The sequence below is a fragment of the Budorcas taxicolor genome, chromosome 1 (genome assembly GCF_023091745.1).
Source record: "Budorcas taxicolor isolate Tak-1 chromosome 1, Takin1.1, whole genome shotgun sequence".
Lineage (NCBI taxonomy): Eukaryota > Metazoa > Chordata > Mammalia > Artiodactyla > Bovidae > Budorcas > Budorcas taxicolor.
This window is the reverse complement of record NC_068910.1, coordinates 159355038-159379481: the sequence shown is the minus strand read 5'-3', so window position 1 is coordinate 159379481 and position 24444 is coordinate 159355038. Positions and strand designations below refer to the sequence as shown.

Sequence of the window (24444 nt, the reverse complement as noted above, 5' to 3'; positions counted from 1 at the left end):
GGCTCTAATAGAATTGGATAATTGCCACTTGTTCTCCATTTAAATCAGCCCTTGTACCCATGACACTTTTCCCTTTAGCCAGCAAAATTGGGGGTGGTTTGTAATGTGTGCAGTATAATTGCCAGTTCACTGTTCAAGAGGAACAAAAAGTAACCTGCATGAAGAAACTGTAAAAAAATACACACTAGGCAACAAATGAAAGTGGCCACAGTACATGAGCAGTCCGGGAATGAGCGCATGCCTATTATAGAACAAACTCCTGCTTGTATTTCTCAGAGAATATTGTTGAATTAAATGAAATAGATGTTAACTTACTCAGGGCCTACAAAAGACCTTTGGTGTTCATTTCCTTTTGCTTCTCTGGATCAGTCTCCAATTCACATGACCACCCTTGCTGGGTAAATGGCATTTTTATAACCTTCAAGCACCTGAAGACAGTTGTAGTTCTGGACAGGGATGTCAATTCTCTGTTGTAATCCCACATCCGTTACTAAATTTCTAAATGACTAGAGGCATGTCCCTTAACTTCTTTTGGCCTTAGTTTTTCCATTTACAAAATGAAGCTAATGATACCTGTCTTCAGTCCCTGACTGATGGCGGGGGGAGGGGTGGGGGGGGCACAAGAATTTTTATTTCTTTAAAAGGGAGCATAAAAATTCATCACGCAAAATGAAAAATATTACTAGTTTATTTTGTTTCAGGCTGAAATGTTCTAAGCACAGCCTGAGGTGAAGAGTAATAAATGAACTATTTGAGATCTTACTTGCAACAGAAGTAAAATTCGGACTACAGTTTTTTCTTCTATTTAAGAATCGAATTTCTATTTAAAAAATAAGTAGCAGAATGGAAGTAGATACCATTTTCCATTTCATTTTTTCCTAAATGAGATAGGATTGAGGCAAGGCCTCTAAAATAAAAGTAGACTAATAAAAATCTGGAAGACTGAGAAGAATACGCTTGAAGATGAGATTCCCTGCACATGTTAGAAAGCAAAGTAAAAGAGTTTCAAAGTTCTCAGGTGGTCCTTAGAGATTCTAGTCATCCTTGCTTTGAGTATAAGTAAATTTCTTTTTTGATATATATCAAGTGCAGTGTGGACAAAAAAAAGATGCAGATAGTCTTATTCTATGTACAGAATTTCATCAGTAGCTATAGTGACATTTTACTTCTTAGAAAAGAAGCATAGCCAAAATGTATTGCACTCTGGTTACTCATAAGCCAAAAGGTCCATGTAGAGCTGGAAACATGAGGGTTAGGAAATTAATGCCTTTCCTCATTGGTCTTTTGGAAATCACTCTTGGCACTTGAGTGTTCAGTCTCCAAACTGGCACTCTCGGCAACATAAGAACCAGCTTGGGAAAAGAACCTTCCTTGCCTCAGGTGTCCCTACTTGGTGCCACCAGCTGCCATCTGCTTCTGCATAGAAATGGCAGGACTCTGTGTTCTTGCTGGAGTGAGGGCACATACTATTCATTCCTGTTTTGAACATCCTCCATCCTGAAGATAACTTCAGTAATGTTGGGAATGCACACAAACACACTCACACAATCCAGAGAAATTAAGAAAAAATGAAGGTAATGACATGGCATTGCTAAGAAATATAGCTGCATTGAGCTTACTAGCACCTGTTAATTTGTGATATTTCGAAATTGCCATTTGCAGTCATTTGTGGACCACAGGCCATTTTAGGTCAGCAGGTTAGATCATTTTGAGTTCATATTAATGGACTGCTGTTAGCCTTCAGTGTGCTGATAGCAACAAGAAAGTAAACACAGAAACCTCAGGATTACCTATTTTCTACTATGAACTTGTTATATGCCATCCAGAGAATTCTTGGATTTTTTTTAAACAAAACTGTTTTAAGGAAACAGATATTAAAATTAAGTTATTTGTATATCATTTTCCTCTGAAATGATTTAAAATAAGCACATAAAAATGTAATATGTCTGAATTTTTTCTGTCAGTTGCACTTCGGTGCAAAAAAGTCATCTTTTGCAATATTAAAGCCTAAAATGCTGAGGTTGAAAGAATTCCTTGAAAATGTCAAAAATCTGTTGTTTTGCCTTCATAGTTATATGTTTAATAACAAATCATATGATTTTCTTGGTCCTTTCATTTGGATCTCAGTAAATTCCTGCCAGGTGAATGAGACAGTTGTTACCCCAAGTGTCTAGAAGTGGACTGGAGAGCTTTGACTTGTTCATCATGATGGTAACGGGCTCTGCATTGGGGCCAAGGTCTTTGTACCTCTTCATATCTACCGTGGAGTACTCAGACAGGCAAGCAAAATAGAGGTATACTCGTTCTGTATTTTTAAATATGTAAAATGTTTTTTTCAATCACTGCTAAGTTACCAGCATTGAAACCCACGTGTGTGTGTGGTCATCAGAGGGTTTAGTTTCAAGAAGACATAGTCAAAGCTGAAGCCAGTTGGGGGCAGAGCCATAAAGAATTTATTTAAACCATAAACTCCCAGCAACCCACCAAACCTGCCATGTTTATGTTTCCCCTTCCAAGTAAGTATCTGTTTTAATACATGAGAGCATTTCTTTGTTTTTCCTTTCCCTAAGTAAAAATGCCCAAATTTCCATTAATGGCCAGCATTTCTGTAGCATCCGCTGCTCCGTTTTCAACTGTTTTCATCAGCGATTCTCAGCCTGGCTTCCCCAGGACAGGGCGATGGTATTTACATGCAGTTTTCCCACCAGCTCCAGGAAGCCTAAGGGATGTGGGTGAGGGGGGTGCCCTCCAGACTTCTCCAGGGTTGAGAAAGGAGGTAAATCATCCATGAACCTTGCTGCTTTGTTATTAAATAGTATTATAAACAATAACCACTAATGTTTATCAAGCACTCACAGGTGCTAGGTAATTTGTAATGAGTTCTCTCTGCATTTTCCCATTAAATTCTCATAACAACCCTCTGAGGGGGTCGGCACTACTGTAGTACCCATTTTACACAGGAGAAAACAGTTTACTTGGCTTACATTGGTGAGGATCATCAGGCTGTTGAACTCAAACTCAAGTCTGTCTACAAAGGTTGATATTACCGATTGCGCCTTCAGCCCCTGCACCAGTGGGGGGCAACCGCAGTGGAACCCCAGGGTGTTTCCATTCCTGTCCTCTTACTTGGCCTTCACAGGAACCCTAGGTCATGGGACTGATGCTTCCAAAGGCCATGGGCATTGGGAGTTGAGGGTGGAGCAGAAGACCTCTCAGAGGCACTGCCAGTGTAAGCCCAGGGCTCCAGGAAGACCTTTAAGGAGCTGTGATATCACCAGGGGCCCCTGTGGCCTGAACTGATACTAAAATTACTCAGTGACTTTATTCAGCATGAACTACATTCTAGAAACCATGCCACCTGTTATGTATGTAAATGTGTGTGTATGTGTATAATATCTTGTGTTTCTGTAGCACAGAAGCATTCTTGTGATATAATAAGCAGTGCAAATTTCATGCAAACTCCCTGGTTACCATTCGGTGGCGGGGGGCGGCGGGGGTTGGTGAGTGTTATACGTCTTGCACAAGCCGTAACAGATGCAGCCGAGCATCACAAGTTCAGATGGACCTCTTCCTGCTGGGACATGAACTGGTAGTAGCCCCAGCCACCTGGAGAATAGCCTGTGTGGTGGGAGTTGAGAGCCACAGTGGTCCTCAGGGTACCTTGCCCTGACTGGGATGGTTGGTGGCACTCATGGTACAGGATCTGGAGCCACTGGGCTCCTTGTGTTTAACTCTTACTGTATGTTGGGCTCAGTGCTAAGCTTTTTACCCACACTTCCACAGTTGACTCTCAAAACAACCTATTAGGTGGATACTGTCCCTGTTTTGCAGATAGAGAAATAAGATTAAGGGGCAAATGGTTTGGCAGTAAGGGGCAGGGCTGAGACTTGTGGCTAGTCTTCCTGGGTCCAAGACCCCTGCCCCTTCCCTTGAGACCAACAGTGGGGGAGGGGGAGAGGGGAGAAGTGAAGGGTGGCCCAGTCTTCACCGGGCAGTACAGACCAAGATATGCCCCAGGGGAACGCGGACTCCCCACATAGTGCGTCTCTTGTCAGGGGATTGAGGTCTCAAGAGTTTCAGCAGCTCCTGCTGGTGAGGTCAGCAGTCCAGCTGCTCTAGGTCCTCCCCCTTCCCCGATGATTTCTCATGGCAGAGATGATCTTTTCCAGGGCTTCGCGTGGTGCATTGTGGCGTGATACGGATCAGGTCCTTCTGGACGACAGGAGGGCCTCTGGCTGTGGCTCACGTTGCAGGGCTGGTGGTGCATGCACACGTAGGATCCCAGCACTGACCCTGAACGCTCTAAACAAAAGGCGGGGAGGTGCCCCTGGGACACCTGGACAGCCGCTGTCCTCCTCTTCACGGCAAAGCCTCACTCTTCGATCACTGTGTCTTGGGATGTGTAGCATGCTTAATTCTATCACCAAAGGCCTCTGGCTTACTTATTAATGGATGTTAAAAATAAGTTGGTCTTGGTAAAACAAATATTTGATGGATATTGTTAATCTCTCCTTGAGTGGTTCTAGCCATAGGGTGTTAACCAGAGAGGCCACTATGCACCTGGCTATAAAGCACTGGCTCTGAAGAAGGTTCGTTCTTCTCCTGCCTCTTGGAGTGATAGAAAATACAGAATTGGGGTGAAAGAGGGATTGTTTTTTGTGTGTGTTGGCTTGTGTGCTTTTGTTTTGGTTGGTCTTTATTGTTTGAAAGAGAAGTCACTGTCAGCACATACAGAAGGCTTAGGATCAACAGATACTTGCTTGAGGCCTACTCTGTAGGGACTGGGGCTCTTACGTGAGCTTTCACACTGAATCTCACCATCTTGCCCACACTTCACTAACCTGTCTGGTGGGTGAGGGTAAACGACCAGTGTGTGCAGGGCAGCCTCTCCCCACGCAGCTGCGCCTCCACCCAGGAGGAAAGACAGTAACTTCAGGGTTAGCTATCTTCTCAGCATTACAAAATGACTGTAACACACACTGCCTAGTTATTACCTGTCCAGATCATTCTGAGTACTCTCCTTGTTGAGTGAGTGAGTGAAGTCACTCAGTCGTGTCCGACTCTTTGCAACTCCACGGACTGTAGCCTACCAGGCTCCTCCATCCATGGGATTTCCCAGGCAAGAATACTGGAGTGGGGTGCCATTGCCTTCTCCAGGAGATCTTCCCGACCCAGGGATTGAACCCAGGTCTCCCGCATTGTAGGTAGACGCCTTACTGTCTGAGCCACCAGGGAAGTCCCTTGTATTAACCCATTTAAACCTCACAGCAGCTCCATGAGGTAGGTTCTGTCATTAGCTTCATTGCACTGTCCCTCGATGCAAACAAGCACCCTAATGGCAAAATTGTAAAGTTTTTCATTTCCATTGCCTGTTCTGCATGCTTTTTCTAAATTGGACTGCATTTTTAAAAGATTAATAAAATGCTGTGGTACACCAGCAAAACAAGAAAAAGGAACAAAATAGCTATTCTAAAACTGGCAGATTCTGATGAATTTGAAAATTGAAATGTTAGAAAATATACTATTTGCTCAGTTTAGATTATACTACAAAATTAGAGTACTGACTCTGCTTCAGTAAATTTCTTTGTGAATGCGAGTGCTGCTGCCTATGTAGATTTATTGAACTTATTTCGAAAGAAAATACCCTCCTCAGAGCCAGGAATGGTCAGGGAAGCAGCACTGCTGCTGGTCATCCTCTCGAAACGCCTTTAAAAACCAGGCTGTATTGCAAGTTTATAGTGAAGATACATTTCTCCCTCTTAAACTGTGACTTCCATTTTGTGGTATAATTAAGGGCAATTACTCCAGTTAGAGATTCTAGCCTGAGTGAGGCTGAGTTAATAAATAGCTGTTTGCCTCTAGCATTAGCAAGGGGTATCTTCATTAAAGTGGTGATGTTGTCAGGTACGCTAAGTAGGTTACCATGGTATTTGTGGGTTTCAGCCTGGACTCTGTCTCTTCCTGAAATTAAAAATGTTCATTCTTCAGTAAAACGTGCTTCCTTACACAGCAAAGCAGAAGGAACATTAAACAGGTGAAATGACTAGGGCTCAGAACTCCACCTGCAAAGGCTAATTAATGCATGATACTTTAAGATAAGTATTAACTCTGATAGGTTTTGTAAGGAAAAAAAAAAAAAAAGCTGCTTAATCTCTGTATCTGTCCATCCATCCATCTGGAGGGAATGTTCTCTAGCACGTGGAAAAGCTGCTGCTTTCCTTCAGAAAACCCTGCCCACACACCGGACCAACTAGTTAACAGGGATTTCATCTAATTAATCTTTGAATACACAGCTTGACACACAACAGATGGCAAGAACTGTGTGCTAAATGAATGCATAAATTCTGCCTACCCTTAGGCCAAATCAGTGTAAGAGACATTTTGAATTGTGTGTGATTGTACTGCTGACTGACTCGGGGCAGTATTTGAAGACAGTGCATTGTCCCCAGGTGCTGGGACAAAGCACTGGAAAGTGGGAGAGAATTGGCCTGTGTAGGAACAAGGCATCGTGATTGGATTAACTCCCTTGGCAGTTCTCAGAGCGTCGTCAGGCCAGCAGATTCAGGTTCCAAATCTACTAAAGATCCTGGATAACTTTGGGAAGTTATATATTTCCACAGGTGTACAGTTAACTATAGAAAGGAAAGTGGTAACGTTATATTTTAGTTCTAAGCCATCAGTTTCATTGTGAAATTTTTAATTTTCTAAGACCCTGGGGAAAACACTTAAAATGTAAGGCCTGTTTTTTTTCATGCCTTCTATGCCTGTGTCATGGAAAAATTATTTAGCGGAAAAGTACAAAATAGTCCTGATTCAGGTGGGAGAAGGATCCATAAGCTGCCAGTCTAAACTCGCCAGCTCACCTGTGCTGTTTTTCTGTTATTTTGATTAGCCTGATGGATGATTCTGAGCAAAATTGTTCTTTACAGATTTCCTCAAAGATGTGTAGTCTTAAATGTCATCTTTCTAGTTTGAGAAAGGGGCTTTGAAAGCTCTTGGGAAGATAAAGGCTAAAATTGAAAGGATTTTCTAGTTAAACCTCAGTTATTTAGAAAATTCTGGTAAAGAGGACATGGTATTTCTCAGGTGCCCAATTAATATTAACTTCATTGCCTAGTACATAGTAGAAGGTAATTAACATATCAGATTATATAGTATTACCTTATGAAAAATCTGAAATTTCTGTTTTGATCAGTAAGTAAAAGCATGAACTGATGTTTCTAGAATCTATACCATAATTAAAGGAATCTCATTCTAAGCTTTATATGTTCTTAAATTTGTATTTATTTTATTTTTTTGTTGAAGAAGAATTGCTTTACAAAATTTTTTTGTTTTTGGTCAAGCCTCAACATGAATCAGCCATAGGCATACATATGTCCCCTCCCTTTTGAATCTCCCATCTCCTTCCCCATCCCATCCCTCTAGGTTGATACAGAGCCCCTGTTTGAGTTTCCTGAGCCATACAGCAAATTCCCTTTGGCTATCTATTTTACATATGGTAATGTAAGTTTCCATGTTACTCTTTCCATATAGCTCACCCTCTCCTCCCCTCTCCCCATGTCCATAAGTCTGTTCTCTCTGTCTGTTTCTCCATTGCTGCCCTGTAAATAAATTCTTCAGTACCATTTTCTAGATTCTGTATATGTGCATTAGAATACAACATTTATCTCTTTCTGACTCACTTCACTCTATAGAATAGATTCTAGGTTCATCCACCTCATTAGAAGTGACTCAAAGATGTTCCTTTTCGTGGCTGAGTAATATTCCATAGTGTATATGCACCACAACTTCTCCATCCATTCATCTGTCAGTGGACATACAAGTTGCCTCCATGTTCTAGCTATTGCAAACAGTGCTCCAATGAACAATGGGATACACGTGTCTTTTTCAGTTTTGGTTTCCTCAGGGTTTGGGCCCAGGAGTGGGACCACTGGGCCACATGGCAGCTCCATTCCTAGTTCTCCAAGGAATCTCCACACCATCCTCCACAGTGGCCGCATCAACTTACATTCCCACCAGCAATGCAAGAGCACCCTCCCCACCACACACACACACCCTCTCAAGCACTCACTATCTGTAGACTTTTTGATGAGAGATTATAGTTGAAAATTTCCCCAACATGGAAAAGGAAATAGTCAATCAAGTCCAAGAGGCTCAAAGAGTCTATACAGGATAAACCCTAGGAGAAACACACCAAGACACATACTAATCAAACTAACAAAGACTAAACACAAAGAATATTAAAAGCAGCAAGGGAAAAGCAACAAGTAACATACAAGGGAAACCCCATATGTTTAACAGTTGATCTTTCAACAAACTCTGCAGGCCAGCAGGCAGTGGCAGGATATATTTAAAGTACTGAGAGGGAAAATTCTACAACCAAGATTACTGTACCCAGCAAGGATCTCATTCAAAACTGATGGAGTAGTAAAAAGCTTTTCAGACAAGCAAAAGTTAAGAGAATTCAGTACCACCAAACCAGCTTTACAACAAATGTTAAAGGGACTTATATAGTCAAGAAATACAAGAGAAGAATAAAGATCTACCAAATCAACCCCAAACATTTAAGGAAATGGCAATAAGAACATTTATATCAATAATTACTTTAAATGGAAATGAATGAAATGCTTCAACCAAAAGACACATGATGGCTAAATGGATACAAAAACAAGACCCATATATATGCTATCTACAAGAAACCCACTTCAGACCTCAAGACACATAGAGACTCAAAGTGAGAGGATGTAAAAATATATTCCATGCAAATGGGAAGCAAAAGAAAGTTGGAGTATCAATCCTCATATCAGACAAAATAGACCTTAAAGAATATTACAAGAGATAAGGAAGGACACTTGATGATCAGGGGATCATTCCAAGAGGAAGACGTAACAATTGTAAATATCTATGCACCCAACGTAGGAGTACCTCAATGTGTGTATTTTTCTTTTATGTAGACGTATATTAGATATTAAACTTAACTATAACATAGCAACTGATTGATTATTCAGATGCTATGAAAAGCATTTATCAAGTTGGCCTAATCTGTTGCATGTTTGTATCATAGTTAATTTCTTGTCACTAATAAAAAGTTCAGGTGGCTAATGGATGCTGTTCCTCTCTCTAGGTTCATTTCAATCTACAGAGGACCCAGCCACACCTATAAGGTCCAGAGGCTGACGGAATTCACATGCTACTCCTTCAGAATCCAGGCAGCCAGTGAGGCTGGGGAAGGGCCCTTCTCAGAAACCTACACCTTCAGCACAACCAAGAGTGTCCCCCCCACCATCAAAGGTTTGTAGACCATGTATTTCAGTGTACTATTCTATGAGGAGATGTTGGGATTTAGTGTAGGAGGCTCAATTCTGACCTTAAATATGCTCTCCTAATATTTCTCATCTCAGCCAGATAGAGCCAAAAGAACTTTCTAAAAGAGAAGATTGGGAAATAGGTTCTACAGGGGGAATGAGAGGCCTTAAAGGAGATGGCTTACTGGTGTGACTTCTCTTGAGTACACATAAATTATCACAGACAACAGTGAGGCAGTCTTATCCCCACAGGAGATAGGTGGACAGAGGGAAGAGAGAGACCAGAGTGACAGATGCTGGGTTAGGAATGCAGGTGAATTCCTGGTGGTGCAATGCCCATGGAGTTTACCACAGAGGTTTGAGTACCTCCCTTCAACAGTTGATCCACATCTTTGGATGCCCTTGGTGTGTAGATGAGAAGCTAACAAGGGCGGCATCCCCGCCTTCCCTCCAGCCCACAGCTCTCACGGGAAAGCTGCAGCAGCAGGCTGTCCTCATCTCCTGGGATGTTTGTCTTGAGGTTTGTGAATGACTGGTTGATTTTCTGCCCACTTCATGGGATCAGGGAGTGAGCAAAAGCCAGCTCCACTCAAGGTCTCCCCCCACCAGATCTGCTCAGTCCTCATCTCCCGCTTTCAGCCACAGAGTGCTGCCTCTGCACAGCAGACCCACCAGGCAGACAGCAACAGAGCAAAGCTGGCTTATCCCTTCTCACCAGTGCTGGGCCCAGGTCCAGCCCCTCTAGGACTCTTGAGTCTGTACCGTCCCCTCCCCAGGACCTCCCTCTTTGCTTTATCCAGCTGCTGCCCAAAATGACTCTGAGTTTGACAGATAGACCAGCAGCCTACTTGAACCAGGTTTTACATGGGGTCAAGTGAGGGTTGGCTCTGTTATTTGAGGTGCTAGGCTGTGAGCACAAGTTATGTATTTGGCCCCAAGAGCTAGGCCATTTGAATCACCTGCTTCCACACAAAGAGCTGTATCAGATACACCAGGACATGGAGTACATTATAGGAGGGTGTGGGGGCCTCCAGGGCCTGAGTCAGGGTCTGACTCACATTCTGTTAAGGGTTCCCATAGCACCTTGCAGGGTAACTTAGAATCGCTTAGAATCAGTTATGTCCAACTCTTTGCAACTCCATGGACTGTAGCCTGCCAGGCTCCTCTGTTGATGGGATTTCCCATGCAAGAATACTGGAGTGGGTTGCCATTTCTTACTCCAGGGGATCTTCCTGAGCCAGGGATAGAACCCACGTCTCCTGCATTGGCAGGCAAATTCTTTACCACTGAGGCACCAGGGAAGCCCCCTTGCAGGGTACTGTATGGTAAATGCCTTCCCCGTGCTCCCCCGCCCCTCAGTGGTCCAGAAGCTCTTTGACTTCTTCATGTGACTAAGATACTGATGTAAATGAACGTAGACTTGCTGGGTCACTTGGATATTAAATGCCCTGGCACTTTGGTGTGGCTTTGCCTCTTAGCTGTAACAGGAGTTCCTGACCATGCTGTGGTTCATAGGTTTGTTGTAACAGGGAGGTTTGCCACATTTTGTCAGTTAGCTAAACAAGTGCAGGGGTCTTTCCAACACTATCTTTGCCTCTGAAAGTGATTGTTGAGGTAGCTTGATCTTTTGGAAAATACACTGAATAAATAGTCCTCGTAGGTCTTGGTGCTGTTTCTGCAGGTGGACGGTGTCCTCAGGCCACCACAGTCAAGTCTTCTTCCTCTCACTTTTAGATTCAGAAAATTGGCATAGCTGGAGGACTGTGTGGTTGGCTGAGATTCTTTATTTTGTTTTTCCATAAATTTCAGCCAACTCATACAAACTTTTTTTAAAGACAACTTTTATTTTTCTGAAATAGTATTGTACAGAATTGAAAGTAGAAACAGCTGCCTCTAAAGAATTCGTGTAATTTGAAATTTAAAATAAGGGCATTCCGTGAGAGGAGTTACACATGCTAGTTACAAAATGGAAACATATCAGATATTGAATATAAGAAAATATTAGAATTTTATAGCCTGTAAGTGCTTTGCTTCAAACTAATATAAGTTCACTTTAAACTGGAATGATGAGTCCATTAGGTAATAAATTAAAATACACTAACGTAAGATAACTTTTACAGGCTTACCTCAAATGCCACCTGCTCCTCAAACCTTTCTTAGACCCTCACGTGAACGTGGCCTCTCTCCCCTGGAACTCCCCAGTGTTTTCTTTGTACCTCTCATTCTCGTGCAGCCTACATTATGTCTGCTTGCTTATCTTTGTTCCATACCTTTCTCTCTGCTTCCCTTAACTACATCTTAATTTCCTTGAAAGCAGTGTCTAGTTTTGCAAAGTACCTAACACAGGACTTAATCATAGAAGGTTCTCATTAGCCTTAAGAAAACATGAGAATGCAAGCCAGGTCAAGCAGTTATTAATAGGATGATGAGCAAAGGACTCTTGGCCCGTGGCTTGAATGCCTTCTCTTGGTAAAGGGTGCCCTGATGGATTTCTAGGGGGCTGGACAGATAAACTCCCCTCACAGGGCAGGCACAAGCACACTTCCCCTCTCTCGGGTCCTCACTAATATTACTGCAATACTGACCATTTATATGATACTTTGAATTTTTGACCGTGGATGTGTGGATTTGTATTTCAGCACCTCGAGTAACACAGTTAGAAGGAAATGCGTGTGAAATTTTATGGGAGACGGTACCACCCATGAAAGGCGACCCTGTCAACTACATTCTGCAGGTGTTGGTTGGAAGAGAATCTGAGTACAAACAGGTGAGAACCAGCCTGTGTAGCATGTGTGTGGCCTGTCAGTCTGGTTGGCTCCTGGCCTCTGCCTGTTGCTGTGAGGAACTACCTTTTTCTTAAAATCGATCGTAGAAACTGATTCACATGTACCCATTACTTGACTCTTCAGGATATAGTAGCTCTAGCTTATGTTTTTACAATTTCAGTTTCTCAAGCATGATCTCATGGGTTTTAAGTTCTATATTTGTATTTGATATTGCCCGTGATATTCACAAGTATCAAACTGTGTATGTATCGAAAACTGTGTCAGTGATTTTACTCTAGAGGGAAAAAGTGTCAACCTAATTACTGAAGCCCTTCTTCTATCTGCCTTTTTTATGGAAGTTATTATTGAAGGATGAGGAAGGAAGGGCTGTGATGCAGAAGCTTTGGGTCACTGTTGTCGCCCTTTAATGTGCATAGGATCATATGAGAATCTGTTCATGTGGATTCTGATTCAGTCCGACTGGGGTCATGGGTCAAGCCCCCAAGTGACACTGATGTTGCTAGTGCATGGACCATGTCTTGAGTAGCAAGACTATACGTATCACATGATAAAGGATTTGGGTTTATCATCCGTTACACCCTTTTTGATCCTGGTTCTTCCAGAGCCACTCATTGTCTTGTCACTGGCTATGAAAGATTCAGCTACTCTGTAGGTTTCCATAACATCCCCAGAAACTTAATAACTACGTGAAAGCAGAATATAACACTATTGCTCTGTTGGGAAAGCTGAGACCCGCTCCTTACCAGCACTTGTAATAGAGGTGTGCATTTACATCAGACTCAAGAGGTTGAAGATAAATGCCACCTGCCTTCTGAATCTTTATCATAATTTGCAAAAACTTCTTTATTCAGATAAAGAATAAAGGCTCCAGATACACAGAACAAGTAGAAAAAACGATTCAGGGCTTGTGTTAGTTCACTGGTTAATATCCCTCATGTAATAATAATGTGTAGAAAGAAAGAAAATTTTAGTAAATTTCATAATCCTTTGTTACTATGAAGTGTCAGATTAAAAAGTGAATTGCCTGAAACACATTTTGCAAAAACTTGTTTTAAATATAACAAGCACCAGTATTGTTTAACATCAGTGGATGGTTTCACCAGTTTCCACCATTCCTCGTAAATAAGAGCAAACACACTCTTGTTTCCTTTCACCTTAGAATCTCATTTTATACAGAATATTTCATTTCACAGTAAATAATTTTTTAATTTATTATAATTGGAGACTAATTACTTTACAATATTGTGGTGGTTTTGCCATACATTGACGTGAATCAGCCACGGGTATACATGTGTCCAGTCCCAAACCCCCACCCACTTCCCTCCCTATTTCATTACCCTAGGTTGTCCCAGTACACCAACTTTAAGTGCCCTGTCTCATGCAGCAAACTTGGACTGGTGCTCTATTTCACATATGGTAATATACATGTTTCAGTGCTATTCTCTCAAATCATCCCACCCTCGCCTTCTCCCAGAGTCCAAAAGTCTGTTCTTTATATCTGTGTCTCTCTTAGTGTCTTGCATATAAGGGTCATCATTACTATCTTTCTAAATTCTCTATATATGCATTAATATACTGTATTGGTGTTTTTCTTTCTGACTTACTTTACTCTGTATAATAGGCTCCAGTTTCATCCACCTTGTTAGAACTGACCCATGTGTTCTTTTTAATAGCTGAGTAATATTGCATTGTGTATATGTACCACAACTTTCTTATCCATTCATCTACTGATGGACATCTAGGTTGCTTCCATGTCCTGGCTATTGTAAACAGTGCTGCAGTGAACATTGGGGTACACGTGTCTCTTTCAATTCTGGTTTCCTCGGTGTGTATGCCCAGCACTGGGATTGCTGGGTCGTATGGCAGTTCTATTTCCAGTTTTTTAAGGAATCTCTACACTGTTCTCCATAGTGGCTGTACTAGTTTGCATTCCCACCAACAGTGTAAGAGGGTTCCCTTTTCTCCACACCCTCTCCAGCATTTATTGCTTGTAGACTGTTTGATAGCAGCTATTCTGACTGGCTTGAGATGGTACTTCACTGTGGTTTTGATTTACATTTCTCTGATAATGAGTGCTGTTGAGCATCTTTTCATGTGTTTGCTAGCCATCTATATGTCTTTGGAGAAATGTCTGCTTTGCTCTTTAGCCCATTTTTTGAATGGGTTGTTTATTTTTCTGGTATTGAGCTACATGAGCTGCTTGTATATTTTTTAGATTAATTCTTTGTCAGTTGTTTTGTTTGCTAATATTTTCTCCCATTCTGAAGGCTGTCTTTTCACCTTATATAGTTTTCATTGTTGTGCAAAAGCTTTTAAGTTTAATTAGGTCCCATCTGTTTATTTTTGCTTTTATTTCCATTACTCTAGGAGGTGGGTCATAGAGGATCTTGCTGGGATTTATGTCAGAGAGTGTTCTGCCTATGTTTTCCTCTAGGAGTTGTATGTTTTCTGGTCTTACATTTAAATCTTTAATCCATTTTGAGTTTGTTTCTGTGTGTGGTGTTAGTGTTCTAGTTTCATTCTCTTTCAGGTGGTTGACCAGTTTTCCTAGCACCACTTGTTGAAGAGATTTGTCTTTTCTCCATCGTATACTTTTGCCTCCTTTGTCAAAGATAAGGTGTCCATAGGTGTGCGGATTTATCTCTGGGCTTTCTATTTTGTTCCATTGATCTTATTTCTGTCTTTGTGCCAGTACCATACTGTGTTGATGACTATAGCTTTGTAGTATAGTCTGAAGTCAGGCAGGTTGATTCCTCCAGTTCCATTCTTCTTTCTCAAGATTGCTTTGGCTGTTCGAGGTTTTTTGTGTTTCCATACAAATTGTGAAATTATTTGTTCTAGTTCTTCACAGTAAATAATTTTACATGTGTTACTCTTTCAACTTACCTCAAAGATATGATTGATTTCAGAGTTTCAGCTCACCTGGAGAATGGAGGACCTTTTCTCCCACCAGGTTTAGTCATCTTTAACACCAATAGAATCATCCTGTCCCATAGCATTGTAAACAAGGGTTAAAGGATGAACTGTTACAAATTTTACAGTGTATCATTTAACACTTAACAATATTCACTTCCCAACAGTACCATTCATCACTGTATTTTATAAACCTTTTCTCCAGCTACCATGCTTTTCTGCTTGTTCTTGGGTAAATGTTCTGCTTCTTAAAGCACACTGATTGCTGTTTTTCATTGAAAAAGCATTATTTATTCAATATCTATACATCAGGCATTGCCAGAATATAGGTTATTTCAAATTAGATTTCATGGGTAGATGTGCTGCTTTGAATCTTGCTGTTTAATGCTAAAATATTTTAACCCATGAATATACAAATACTAATATACAATTACATATATGCTTCAAAATATATTTATTATAAATAAACAGCTATAAATAAGAGTTTCTTGGTGAAAACACAGTTAAACCAGGGTGGGCTCAGTGGATAGGAATTAGCAGTCTTCTTGTAACCATGTATTTCCTGCATTTACCAAGAAATGATTAGGCAGGTAGTGGTACATGAAAAGTCGCAGTTGAGTCAGGGACAATTTGTACTGAGTTTTTCGCTTCTCCCTATTCAGTAAGCATTAACTTAAGCATGATGTTTTGAGCCCTACATTCACTTGTTCTGGACACAAGATAGGGAATGAAGCCTGTTTAGATTATGTGTGCAAAATAGTGGTTAATTATAGTCCAGAGATAACAGGCTTTGAATTCATAGAGGCAAAGGAAAAGAAAATGAGAGGTCATCATTGCAGAGCGTACACCACGGCAGAGCTGTGGGCTTATAGGAAGCACTGCGTATACTTCAATTATAGCACTAATCACAGAGGATCCACCAAAGTGTGGGCTTGTGTTATTCATTTTTATCTTCCCAGGACTGGAACATAGCTAGGCACTCTATAAATGTTTTTTGCATGCATGAAAGAGGTCTGTTTCAAAGGAACAGGGTGATTTATACTTGTAGTGGGGATGAGAATTAAACTTGACCATAGGGGGGATTTAGAAGTGCTATTTGTAACTTAGGTGAAAAAAATCACCCATCATAGGACAGTACGCTTCTGTTCCCCAAGCTTATTTTTTACAGGCAACATATGGCAAGGGCCAAGGCTTTTGCTGATATTTTGCCGGAAACATTGAGTTAAACTCTGTAATTAGCTTTCTTTTGTTTAGCTATCATGATGTAGGGTGAGCAGCTGGTTCTAATTATGAAACAGTCTATTAACTTCAAGTATTAAGTCCTCACCTAAAGTTTTACTCTACATTAGTATGCATGCATATATTGATTTGGCTTTTCTGCCATTTAAAAAGTCTTTCAAGCATAAGCTTTTTTCAAGAAGCTTAAAAGTTCTTTTCAGACATTAATTGTAAAGCGTTCAAGAAAAGAATGAAAATTGTGTGTATATGCAGGTGACTTTTTTCACCTCCCAAGACAGGACATAAGCAGTTTTATAATCAAGAAAGTGAAATGATATACATTCGTATTCAGACAGCAATGATTTTTATATAAAGTGTATAAATATAAACACTGAAGGTGAGAAAAGGGTAACAAGCTATAAGAAAGTATTACCTATTGGGGAGCCAAAATTTGTGACATATTATTAATACTGTTGATGCTCAGATTTATTGCATTAAGAAAACCTTTGAGGCATCTGAAAATTCATAGAGCTCCACCTTTAACTTGATGGCATCTCTGAACTTATTTTGTATCATTTTTAAAATATAGTATTGGGACATGTATTGATTCTTTGTAGTATCACGCAAGGTACTGTGAAGAAAGATCTCTTGACCTTGATGGAACAATTTTAAAGACTTGGAGCCTGCATATTTTTTAATGGTTTGCAATTTAATTCCCTAACAGAAATTAAACACCCTATGACTATTTTCATAAAGGTTCAAATCCAAAGCAAAGTAGAATAGATCAAGATGGAAATATTTAAAAGCTATTATTTGTCTTACTGACTCTCAACACTTTGTAGGTTTATAGGTCCCTTTAAGTATCTGATGAAGGCTATGACCCCTTCTACCAGAAAAATATTCATGCATACATCCATTTTAAATTGCATATAAAACAAATGTATATTTAGTTTCCTGGAATTCTGGTATAGGACCCCTGATTCATTGAGAAACTTTTAGGTGCTCTGTACAGTGAGGGCTGCCTGGCATATAACAGAATGGCATAGTCTGTGCTCTCAGAGCTTCCAGTCCCATTGGGGTGGAAACAGCATGCCCCCAAGACACAGTTTGGTAATAGTGCCCTTCCCATCCTCTTCGGCTCAGGAGCAGCAGTTCCTGCCCAGCATTGCACCCTCCACAGAGGAATCCTGCAGGTTAGTAAATGCCCACTTCAGCAAGGGGCCAAGGAAGATCAAGTCTGCCTTCTGTAGTCATGTGGTATTGGAGGACTTATTCACCTCTCTGAGCCTTGCTGTCTTGTCAAAGTGGAGATACTAATTCTCCATTTCAGGGTTACTGTGGGCATCAGCTCTGTTAGTCTTGAGAGAGTGCTGTGCAGATGGTGATGCTGGACAGTTATATCTCCTTTTCTTGGGAGAATTAGTACAAGAGATTTCAAGGATTTCAACTACATAGCATGTTACTCTGAATTGAGGGTCACAGATTCTTCATTTTGATTATCTGGGTATTACTTTAAATCCTCTCACTTGGAATAAACATGTCAAAATTACTTTAAAATATATTGCACACCAAATCAAGGACAGAAATGGTCTTCGTAAAAATAATATTGCATGTATACTTACTATTGTATTATGATTGGTTACTTCAATAAAGAAAATCTTAGATGGAGCTATGCCTTTTAAATTGGGTTGAGGCAAGAGGAAGAGCCCATAATGGTGCCCCTGTCAAAACGAATGAAAACAAAGGGAGAAGAGGCACAGCTTGCTGCCGAGAGAGGCACAGTCCCATGAAAAGTCACCTGAACTGTGCTGCAGGCCTGATGACCTTACTGACGGTGTGACCCTATGGCTGTGATTATTCACACAAAAACAAACCGGTTATCTCAAACCTGTGGAACCAGAATCCTCAGGAAATGGAGTATTGGGACTGTTTCATTTTTTTTCCTTAGCTAGGAATGAATCCAAAAGATTTAATCATAAAAGTGTTGTTGACTCCTATCAATGCAATGAAAACAACTCAATTGTTGTTAATGATTCCCTTGTATAGTCATGGCTGTACCTATAATACACCTTGTGGTTTGTGTGGGGGTTCTAATACTTAATGTCCACATGTACTTGTTTCTGGTAATTTTCCTCTTTTCAAACTGTATGGTATAAGCATATCTACTCAAGTATTTAAGGGTTCTAATTAGAACGTTCGATGAGCATCTTCTCTCTTATAGCCATGTGCTATTTGCTATGGAAATAGAACACAGTCCCACACTCAATATATTTATCACATATATATATAAAGATAATAAAAACATTGTGTTGACAATGCTTTTGAAAGGGGTGAGGTCTTCCAATTAAAATAAGAGCTAAAAGAAAAACATTTACAAATTAAAGCTCAGCTTTTGATTGAACTTGTCATTAAGGAAGTTCCCTTCAATTAGATATTCATTTTTCTTTCACTAAGCTTTTTGCCTAAGGGTATGAGAAAAGTAGCATTCATTTACTTTCAAAATACATTTTCAGGGATCTTTAGGGAGAGAAGTTATATAAATCAAAAAAATTTACATAAAGTCTCTGTTCAAGATTCCATGAACTGGGTTTCTGGGAAATTAAATATACTTCTGAGCCAACTTTCATAGAAGGAGCTAGCCATGCAAATTCTGGAAACCATAGAAATAATTTAACACTAGATATAAATGAATAGAATAGATTGTTTACCTGGGCTATTGCAGATAGGAAACCAAAGCTCAGATAGGGAAGGGACTGGTAGTATGCTGGTCCCATAGGTTGCAGATCACTCCCTTCATGAGTGGTCCCAACAGTTTCGAAGAAAAGACTTGTTTCGAAAAATACTGATTTGAACATCTAAATTTGGGGAATTAAGTAAAGAACATTCACAATGAAAAGGTCTCTGTAAAGAAAGGTGCACCGTTGTTTTCCTGAGACCACGCACATGATGTTGAGAAATAATCCATCAACTATCAATTGTGGTGTAGTCTGAACTCCTGAATAGCTGGCTATGTGTGGGTTGGGGCAGTCACCATGATGACAAGTTTGTCTTAAAATGGCCATTTAACTAACTTATCATTGGAACAGTGTGCTATGAGAAGGAGTGATCTCTCAGGATCACTAGGGTTTTCTTACAGCTCTTTTGTTCTTGGCTGCTCCAGCCCTGTTCAGTCTGTAACCACAGTTGCTAAGACACATGCCACAATCTTTACAGAGAAACGGAGTAACTCACCGGGCAGAACATGCTTCAGATCTTACAAAAGGAGATAGCAAAAGAAGGGTGAATCTGGGAAATATGAAAAACACAATTGATTTTCTGGGGCTTACCACTAAACAAAAGTACAATAAGACTCTTAACGGCTACTTCTAAAGTTTGAAAATGAGGGAGAAAAAAATTTTCAAAAGGCTGAATATCAGGTGAACATTGGATGTTCTGATGACTTTTCTAAACAACAATCTTCTTGCTCTTTCAGTTTGCACAACACTGAATGAGTGGCCAGTGCACTTGTGTTCTCTGATATAATGTCCTGCTTCTTGTGGAAGTTTATGTGCTGGTCTTTAGCAACTGAATGTTTGTAGATTCCCAATGACTCTGGCAAGTGTTTCAGACAGAGTTGAGATTGTTGGAAATACTCTTTTCTTGGGAATTTATGTTAATGGACAAAATTCGCCGTTTTACTAAGGTAGCCTGTCACTAAAAATACCCCTATCACTTTTGATCACTGTATGTTAAAAATATATTTGAAGTATTTTTAAATTCTAAATAGTAGTAGTAGTAATAATAGCTAACTTTTGCTGTGCAGTTACCTATATACCACCCATGTTTTAAGTACTTTATGAGGCTAACTCAGTGCTACTCAGCTAGAATGTGTTTGGTTAATTTTACTTTCCTATTTAATTAACCAAATCTCTTTACTGATTTGAGTTTCGGAGAGTTTTTTCCTATCTCTAACATAAGACATGGATTTTTATGTAATTTTAAGGTGATTATCATTTCCTCTAAGTGTTTTGAGTATCAATACCACTTTGATAAAAGAACAAAGTGGAAGAAAAATGGAAAAGGACAGGTTGGTCAAACAGGAAACACTTAAGACAGACCATTACAGTAAATATTAATTTGTGATAAATAGGACTGCCTCAAAAAAATTCTTTAAAAATGATGAGGTAAGCCACAAAACTGGGAGAAAATATTCATAACACATATCTGACAAAGAACTTACACCCAGATTAAAGAACCACTGCAAATTAAAACAGGCAAAACAGTTGAACACACTGTTCACAAAAGTTATGTGAATGACCAAATAAGCACATGAAGAGGTGGGAAACACCTTTAGGCATCAGGGAAATGCAATTGAGGTACCAGTCTCACCCATTAGAATGACTAAAATACAAATGACTGACAATAACAAATGTTGGTGAGGGTGTGGAGCAACTGGAACTCTCCTGCTTAGCTGGCAGGGGTGCAAAGGGATGTGCTTGTTAAAACTTTCCCATGCAGTTAGATATGGAGTTATACTCAGCACTTCTAGGTATTCACCTAAGAGAAACTTAAGTCCAAGATTTGTACAAAAATGTTCATAGTACTCTTACTGTATAAAAACTCCAAACTGGAAATAATGCAATTATTTGTCAAAAAGCAAATGGACACATCAGTGTACAGGCATGTGATAAAATACTTATTCTTCAGTAAAAGAAACAGCTACTGAATTGATAACACAGATGAATCTCCTAGGCACAGGAAAGTGCACAGGATTTGATTGTATTTGTATGAACCTCTAGAGCAGACAAAACAAATTACAGAATGAAAAGTCAAAATAGTGTTTACCTCTTAGGGCTAGGGTGACCTATCTAATGGAGTAGGGTTTCATGGTGTAGCCACTAGTGAATGTCAGCTGAGACTTTACACTTTATTTCTGTAATTTGTTTTTGTTTACATTTTTTACAATTCTGTGCACCACGATCAGAGAGCCCTTTATAAGAATTAAGTCATCTGATGATTTATAGCCTAAATTATTAAAATTCAACTAGGTGCATCACCATTACTTGTATCAGCTGCAGTACTAATGAGTGCCTTACCTCCTGTCAGTATCAGAGTCACTGAATTTATATTTTATTCGGAGTAGGGCAGAATACTTTATGGATGAAATACAGACTTGGACAAATGCCGATCCATGTACTCTTTGTTGTTGTGGAGTTCATTTAAACCAAACCAGTTCTACAAGGACCCAATGTTGTATGATTATTACTTCAGAGACCACAGTGTTGTTATAAATTAATTGACCAGGACTTTTCTTTTTCTTGAAGGTGTACAAGGGAGAAGAAGCCACATTCCAAATCTCAGGCCTCCAGACCAACACAGACTATCGGTTCCGCGTGTGTGCGTGTCGTCGCTGTTTAGACACCTCTCAGGAGCTAAGCGGAGCTTTCAGTCCCTCTGCGGCTTTTGTACTACAACGAAGTGAGGTCATGCTTACAGGGGACATGGGGAGCTTAGATGATCCCAAAATGAAGAGCATGATGCCTACTGATGAACAGTTTGCAGCCCTCATTGTGGTTGGCTTTGCAACTTTATCCATTTTATTTGCCTTTATATTACAGTACTTCTTAATGAAGTAAACAAACCCAACAAAACTAGAGGTATGAATTTAATTAATGCTACACATTTTAATATACACATTTATTCAGATACTCCCTTTTTTAAGCCCTTTTGTTCTTTGATTTATATACTTATTTTACAGATTTAGCTAGGAAAAAAATATCAGTGTTTTGGTGCACCTTTTTGAAATGCAAAACTAGGAAGAGGTTAAACTGGATTTAAAAAAAAAAAGCAGCAGCAAACCAGATACCAAAAGCTAGCTTATGTTTTCTTTTAAAATTTTCAGATTTGCCTTTATTCTGTCTTCACTGATGTCTTTTGCAAGCCTTTGATTTTTTTTTTCCCTGTTACAGTTTAGTAATTTATATTCACCGTTCACTTCTTATGTCTTGATCATCTGTATCTGTGAACATGAATCACAGCGTGTGTACTTACAGGGCTAGGATTTCGGCATTGTCAGAGTATTACCACACAAAAACCACCACATAACGGAAGATATGTTCACTCAGATAAGGCTGCCCTAAACAACCATGTTGTCACTCAGTTATTTAACTGTTTAGCTCATCGAAATCAAAATGTGTACTTTAATCTAAAATGTTTTAATAATCTGTATTTCTTATGATTTTAACACTATGAGCTGCCTGTCTAAGAAATCAAGTAACCAAAATGCACCTATAAATTATGGAACATTGTAGATTTTACCACGTCAGTTCATAGCAGTAACTTTTCGAGGGCATTGTGCAATAGTTAGTTGTTTCCTTGTTCAGCTATTTTAAAAGCTGCTTTAACTTGTTTGTCTTTGTATATAACTACTTCTAATCACTAGAGTTATTATATTCTGTTATGTTTGACCAGAATTATATGACGAGAACTGGTGACAGTTTAGTGCCTCTGCCCATTGTCCATGATTTACACTAATTGTGAGCAGTCTCCTTATATGTCAGCTCATTATTTTTGAAAGATTTGCCTTTAGGCTGTTCTTTGAGGTATCAATGAAGTGATTGAATTTCAGTTCCTTAATTCAGTGCACATAATACTAATCTAACAGCAAATGAAAATTAAAACCCAATAAATTTGTAGTTCCTAATTTTGGGGGTTGACTTGGCTATGTGTGGAGAGGGAATGGTATTAGCTGGTAATAAGCACAGGGTGTTTGGGGGTCAAGGAGCCTAGATTCTCTCCCTGGATCTGTCACTAACTTGCTGCGCGACCTGAACACGTCACTTTACCTCTCTCTCTGTGCCTCAGTTTTCCCATGCATTAAAAATAAATAAAAAATAAAATGGGGATTCTAATGTTTGTAAGTAAGTGCTTTGAGATCCTCTATCAACAGGTGCTATTGGAGTGCAAAGTGTTACTCTTGCATGTTTATTTTGATTCATGAGATTGTCAATTTTAACCCAAAGTCATTGGATTATGTATATGAAGTCCATAATGTTTGCGTACCTCAGGGACATTTAAGAGTTGGAGGTGCAAATATATTCCAAAAGGGTGCAACAGACACAGTGTATCCCCCTGCTTCTGTTTTTGTATATTTTTGCTACTTGGTTTTTCTTGATCATAGCTATTTTGTGCTTGGTCTATGTTGTCTTAAAATGCAGTATCCTGTACTAGCTTATAATATTCCCATACCAAAGTCATGGGGAAACCAACATTATTTTGTTTTTGGTTTATTTATACTATATTCTGCATACAGTACTTTAAATGCCAATTACAGTGCAATCTTTATTTATTGTAAAATTTTTTAAATGTACTTATGTACTAATTTTCCCTTGTAGCATGTTATTTTTTTTGTATTTTACACTTTTGTAATTTTAGGTCAGTCTTGTTCCTTGGCAACATCTGTAGTATTATCATTCTTCTGACATTTTCTTGTGTTTTTAAAGATAAAGAGCATCTAGTGCATTAAATGCCAAAAAAAAAAAATTCATCATCAGTGATTGAAACGTTTACATGCACCCAAGAAAAACATAATCATCTCTTTAAAGAAAGTGCTAAGATCAGTGAATTATTCTGTGTACCTACACTGTGATGTAGTAAGTACTAGAAAGTGCTGTATTTTGTTATTGACTAGAATAACTAGTTTAATTAGCCTTGCAAACTGATAGCATCAAGGTAAATATATGTTTGCCAAAGTTTCTGGCCTTCCAAAACTCACTCCACTATTAAATGTGCATCACGATCCACTATAACAAACAACTGCATCTGCATTTTCGGAAACAATCTCATGCCTTTGGGGAGAAGGCTTTTTTTTCTTTTTCAAACAATGAAGAGTCAACTGAGTACAAGAACCTTGTCTGCAGGAGAAAAATAAAATCCCTTTTTGGAAACACTTCAGAACTGCTGCTATAAAGAAATTCTCAGAATTGGTTGGAATTTTTTTTTTTTAATGAAATAGTACTTTAAGCCAAAATTGCTATGAATATTTGATCTTTGAGATTTTCATACTATCTAACCACCAGAAAGCTGAAGTGTGTGAAACACTAGCTGACAAGCACTTTATTTTATTGCTCTCCATTGTTGACTGTTCGTTATAATTCCTCAGTCAAAAAGTTATCACACTATCTGGCACTATTTTATATTACAAATATTATGTATATGTGATATTGATATATACCTATATATTG

At 39.4% G+C, this 24444-nt stretch overlaps 1 protein-coding gene across 1 annotated transcript in view; it reads left to right on the top strand.

The window, feature by feature from the left end:
• FNDC3B (fibronectin type III domain containing 3B) overlaps positions 1 to 21837 on the top strand; it is a 354012-nt gene extending 332175 nt beyond the window's left edge. Inside the window, exons 24-26 of the mRNA XM_052638946.1 lie at positions 9125 to 9291; positions 11945 to 12072; positions 21526 to 21837. Of these exons, the coding sequence (XP_052494906.1) occupies positions 9125 to 9291; positions 11945 to 12072; positions 21526 to 21837 (607 nt within the window). The remainder of the gene's footprint in view (positions 1 to 9124; positions 9292 to 11944; positions 12073 to 21525) is intronic.
• Positions 21838 to 24444: the final 2607 nt, after the last annotated feature.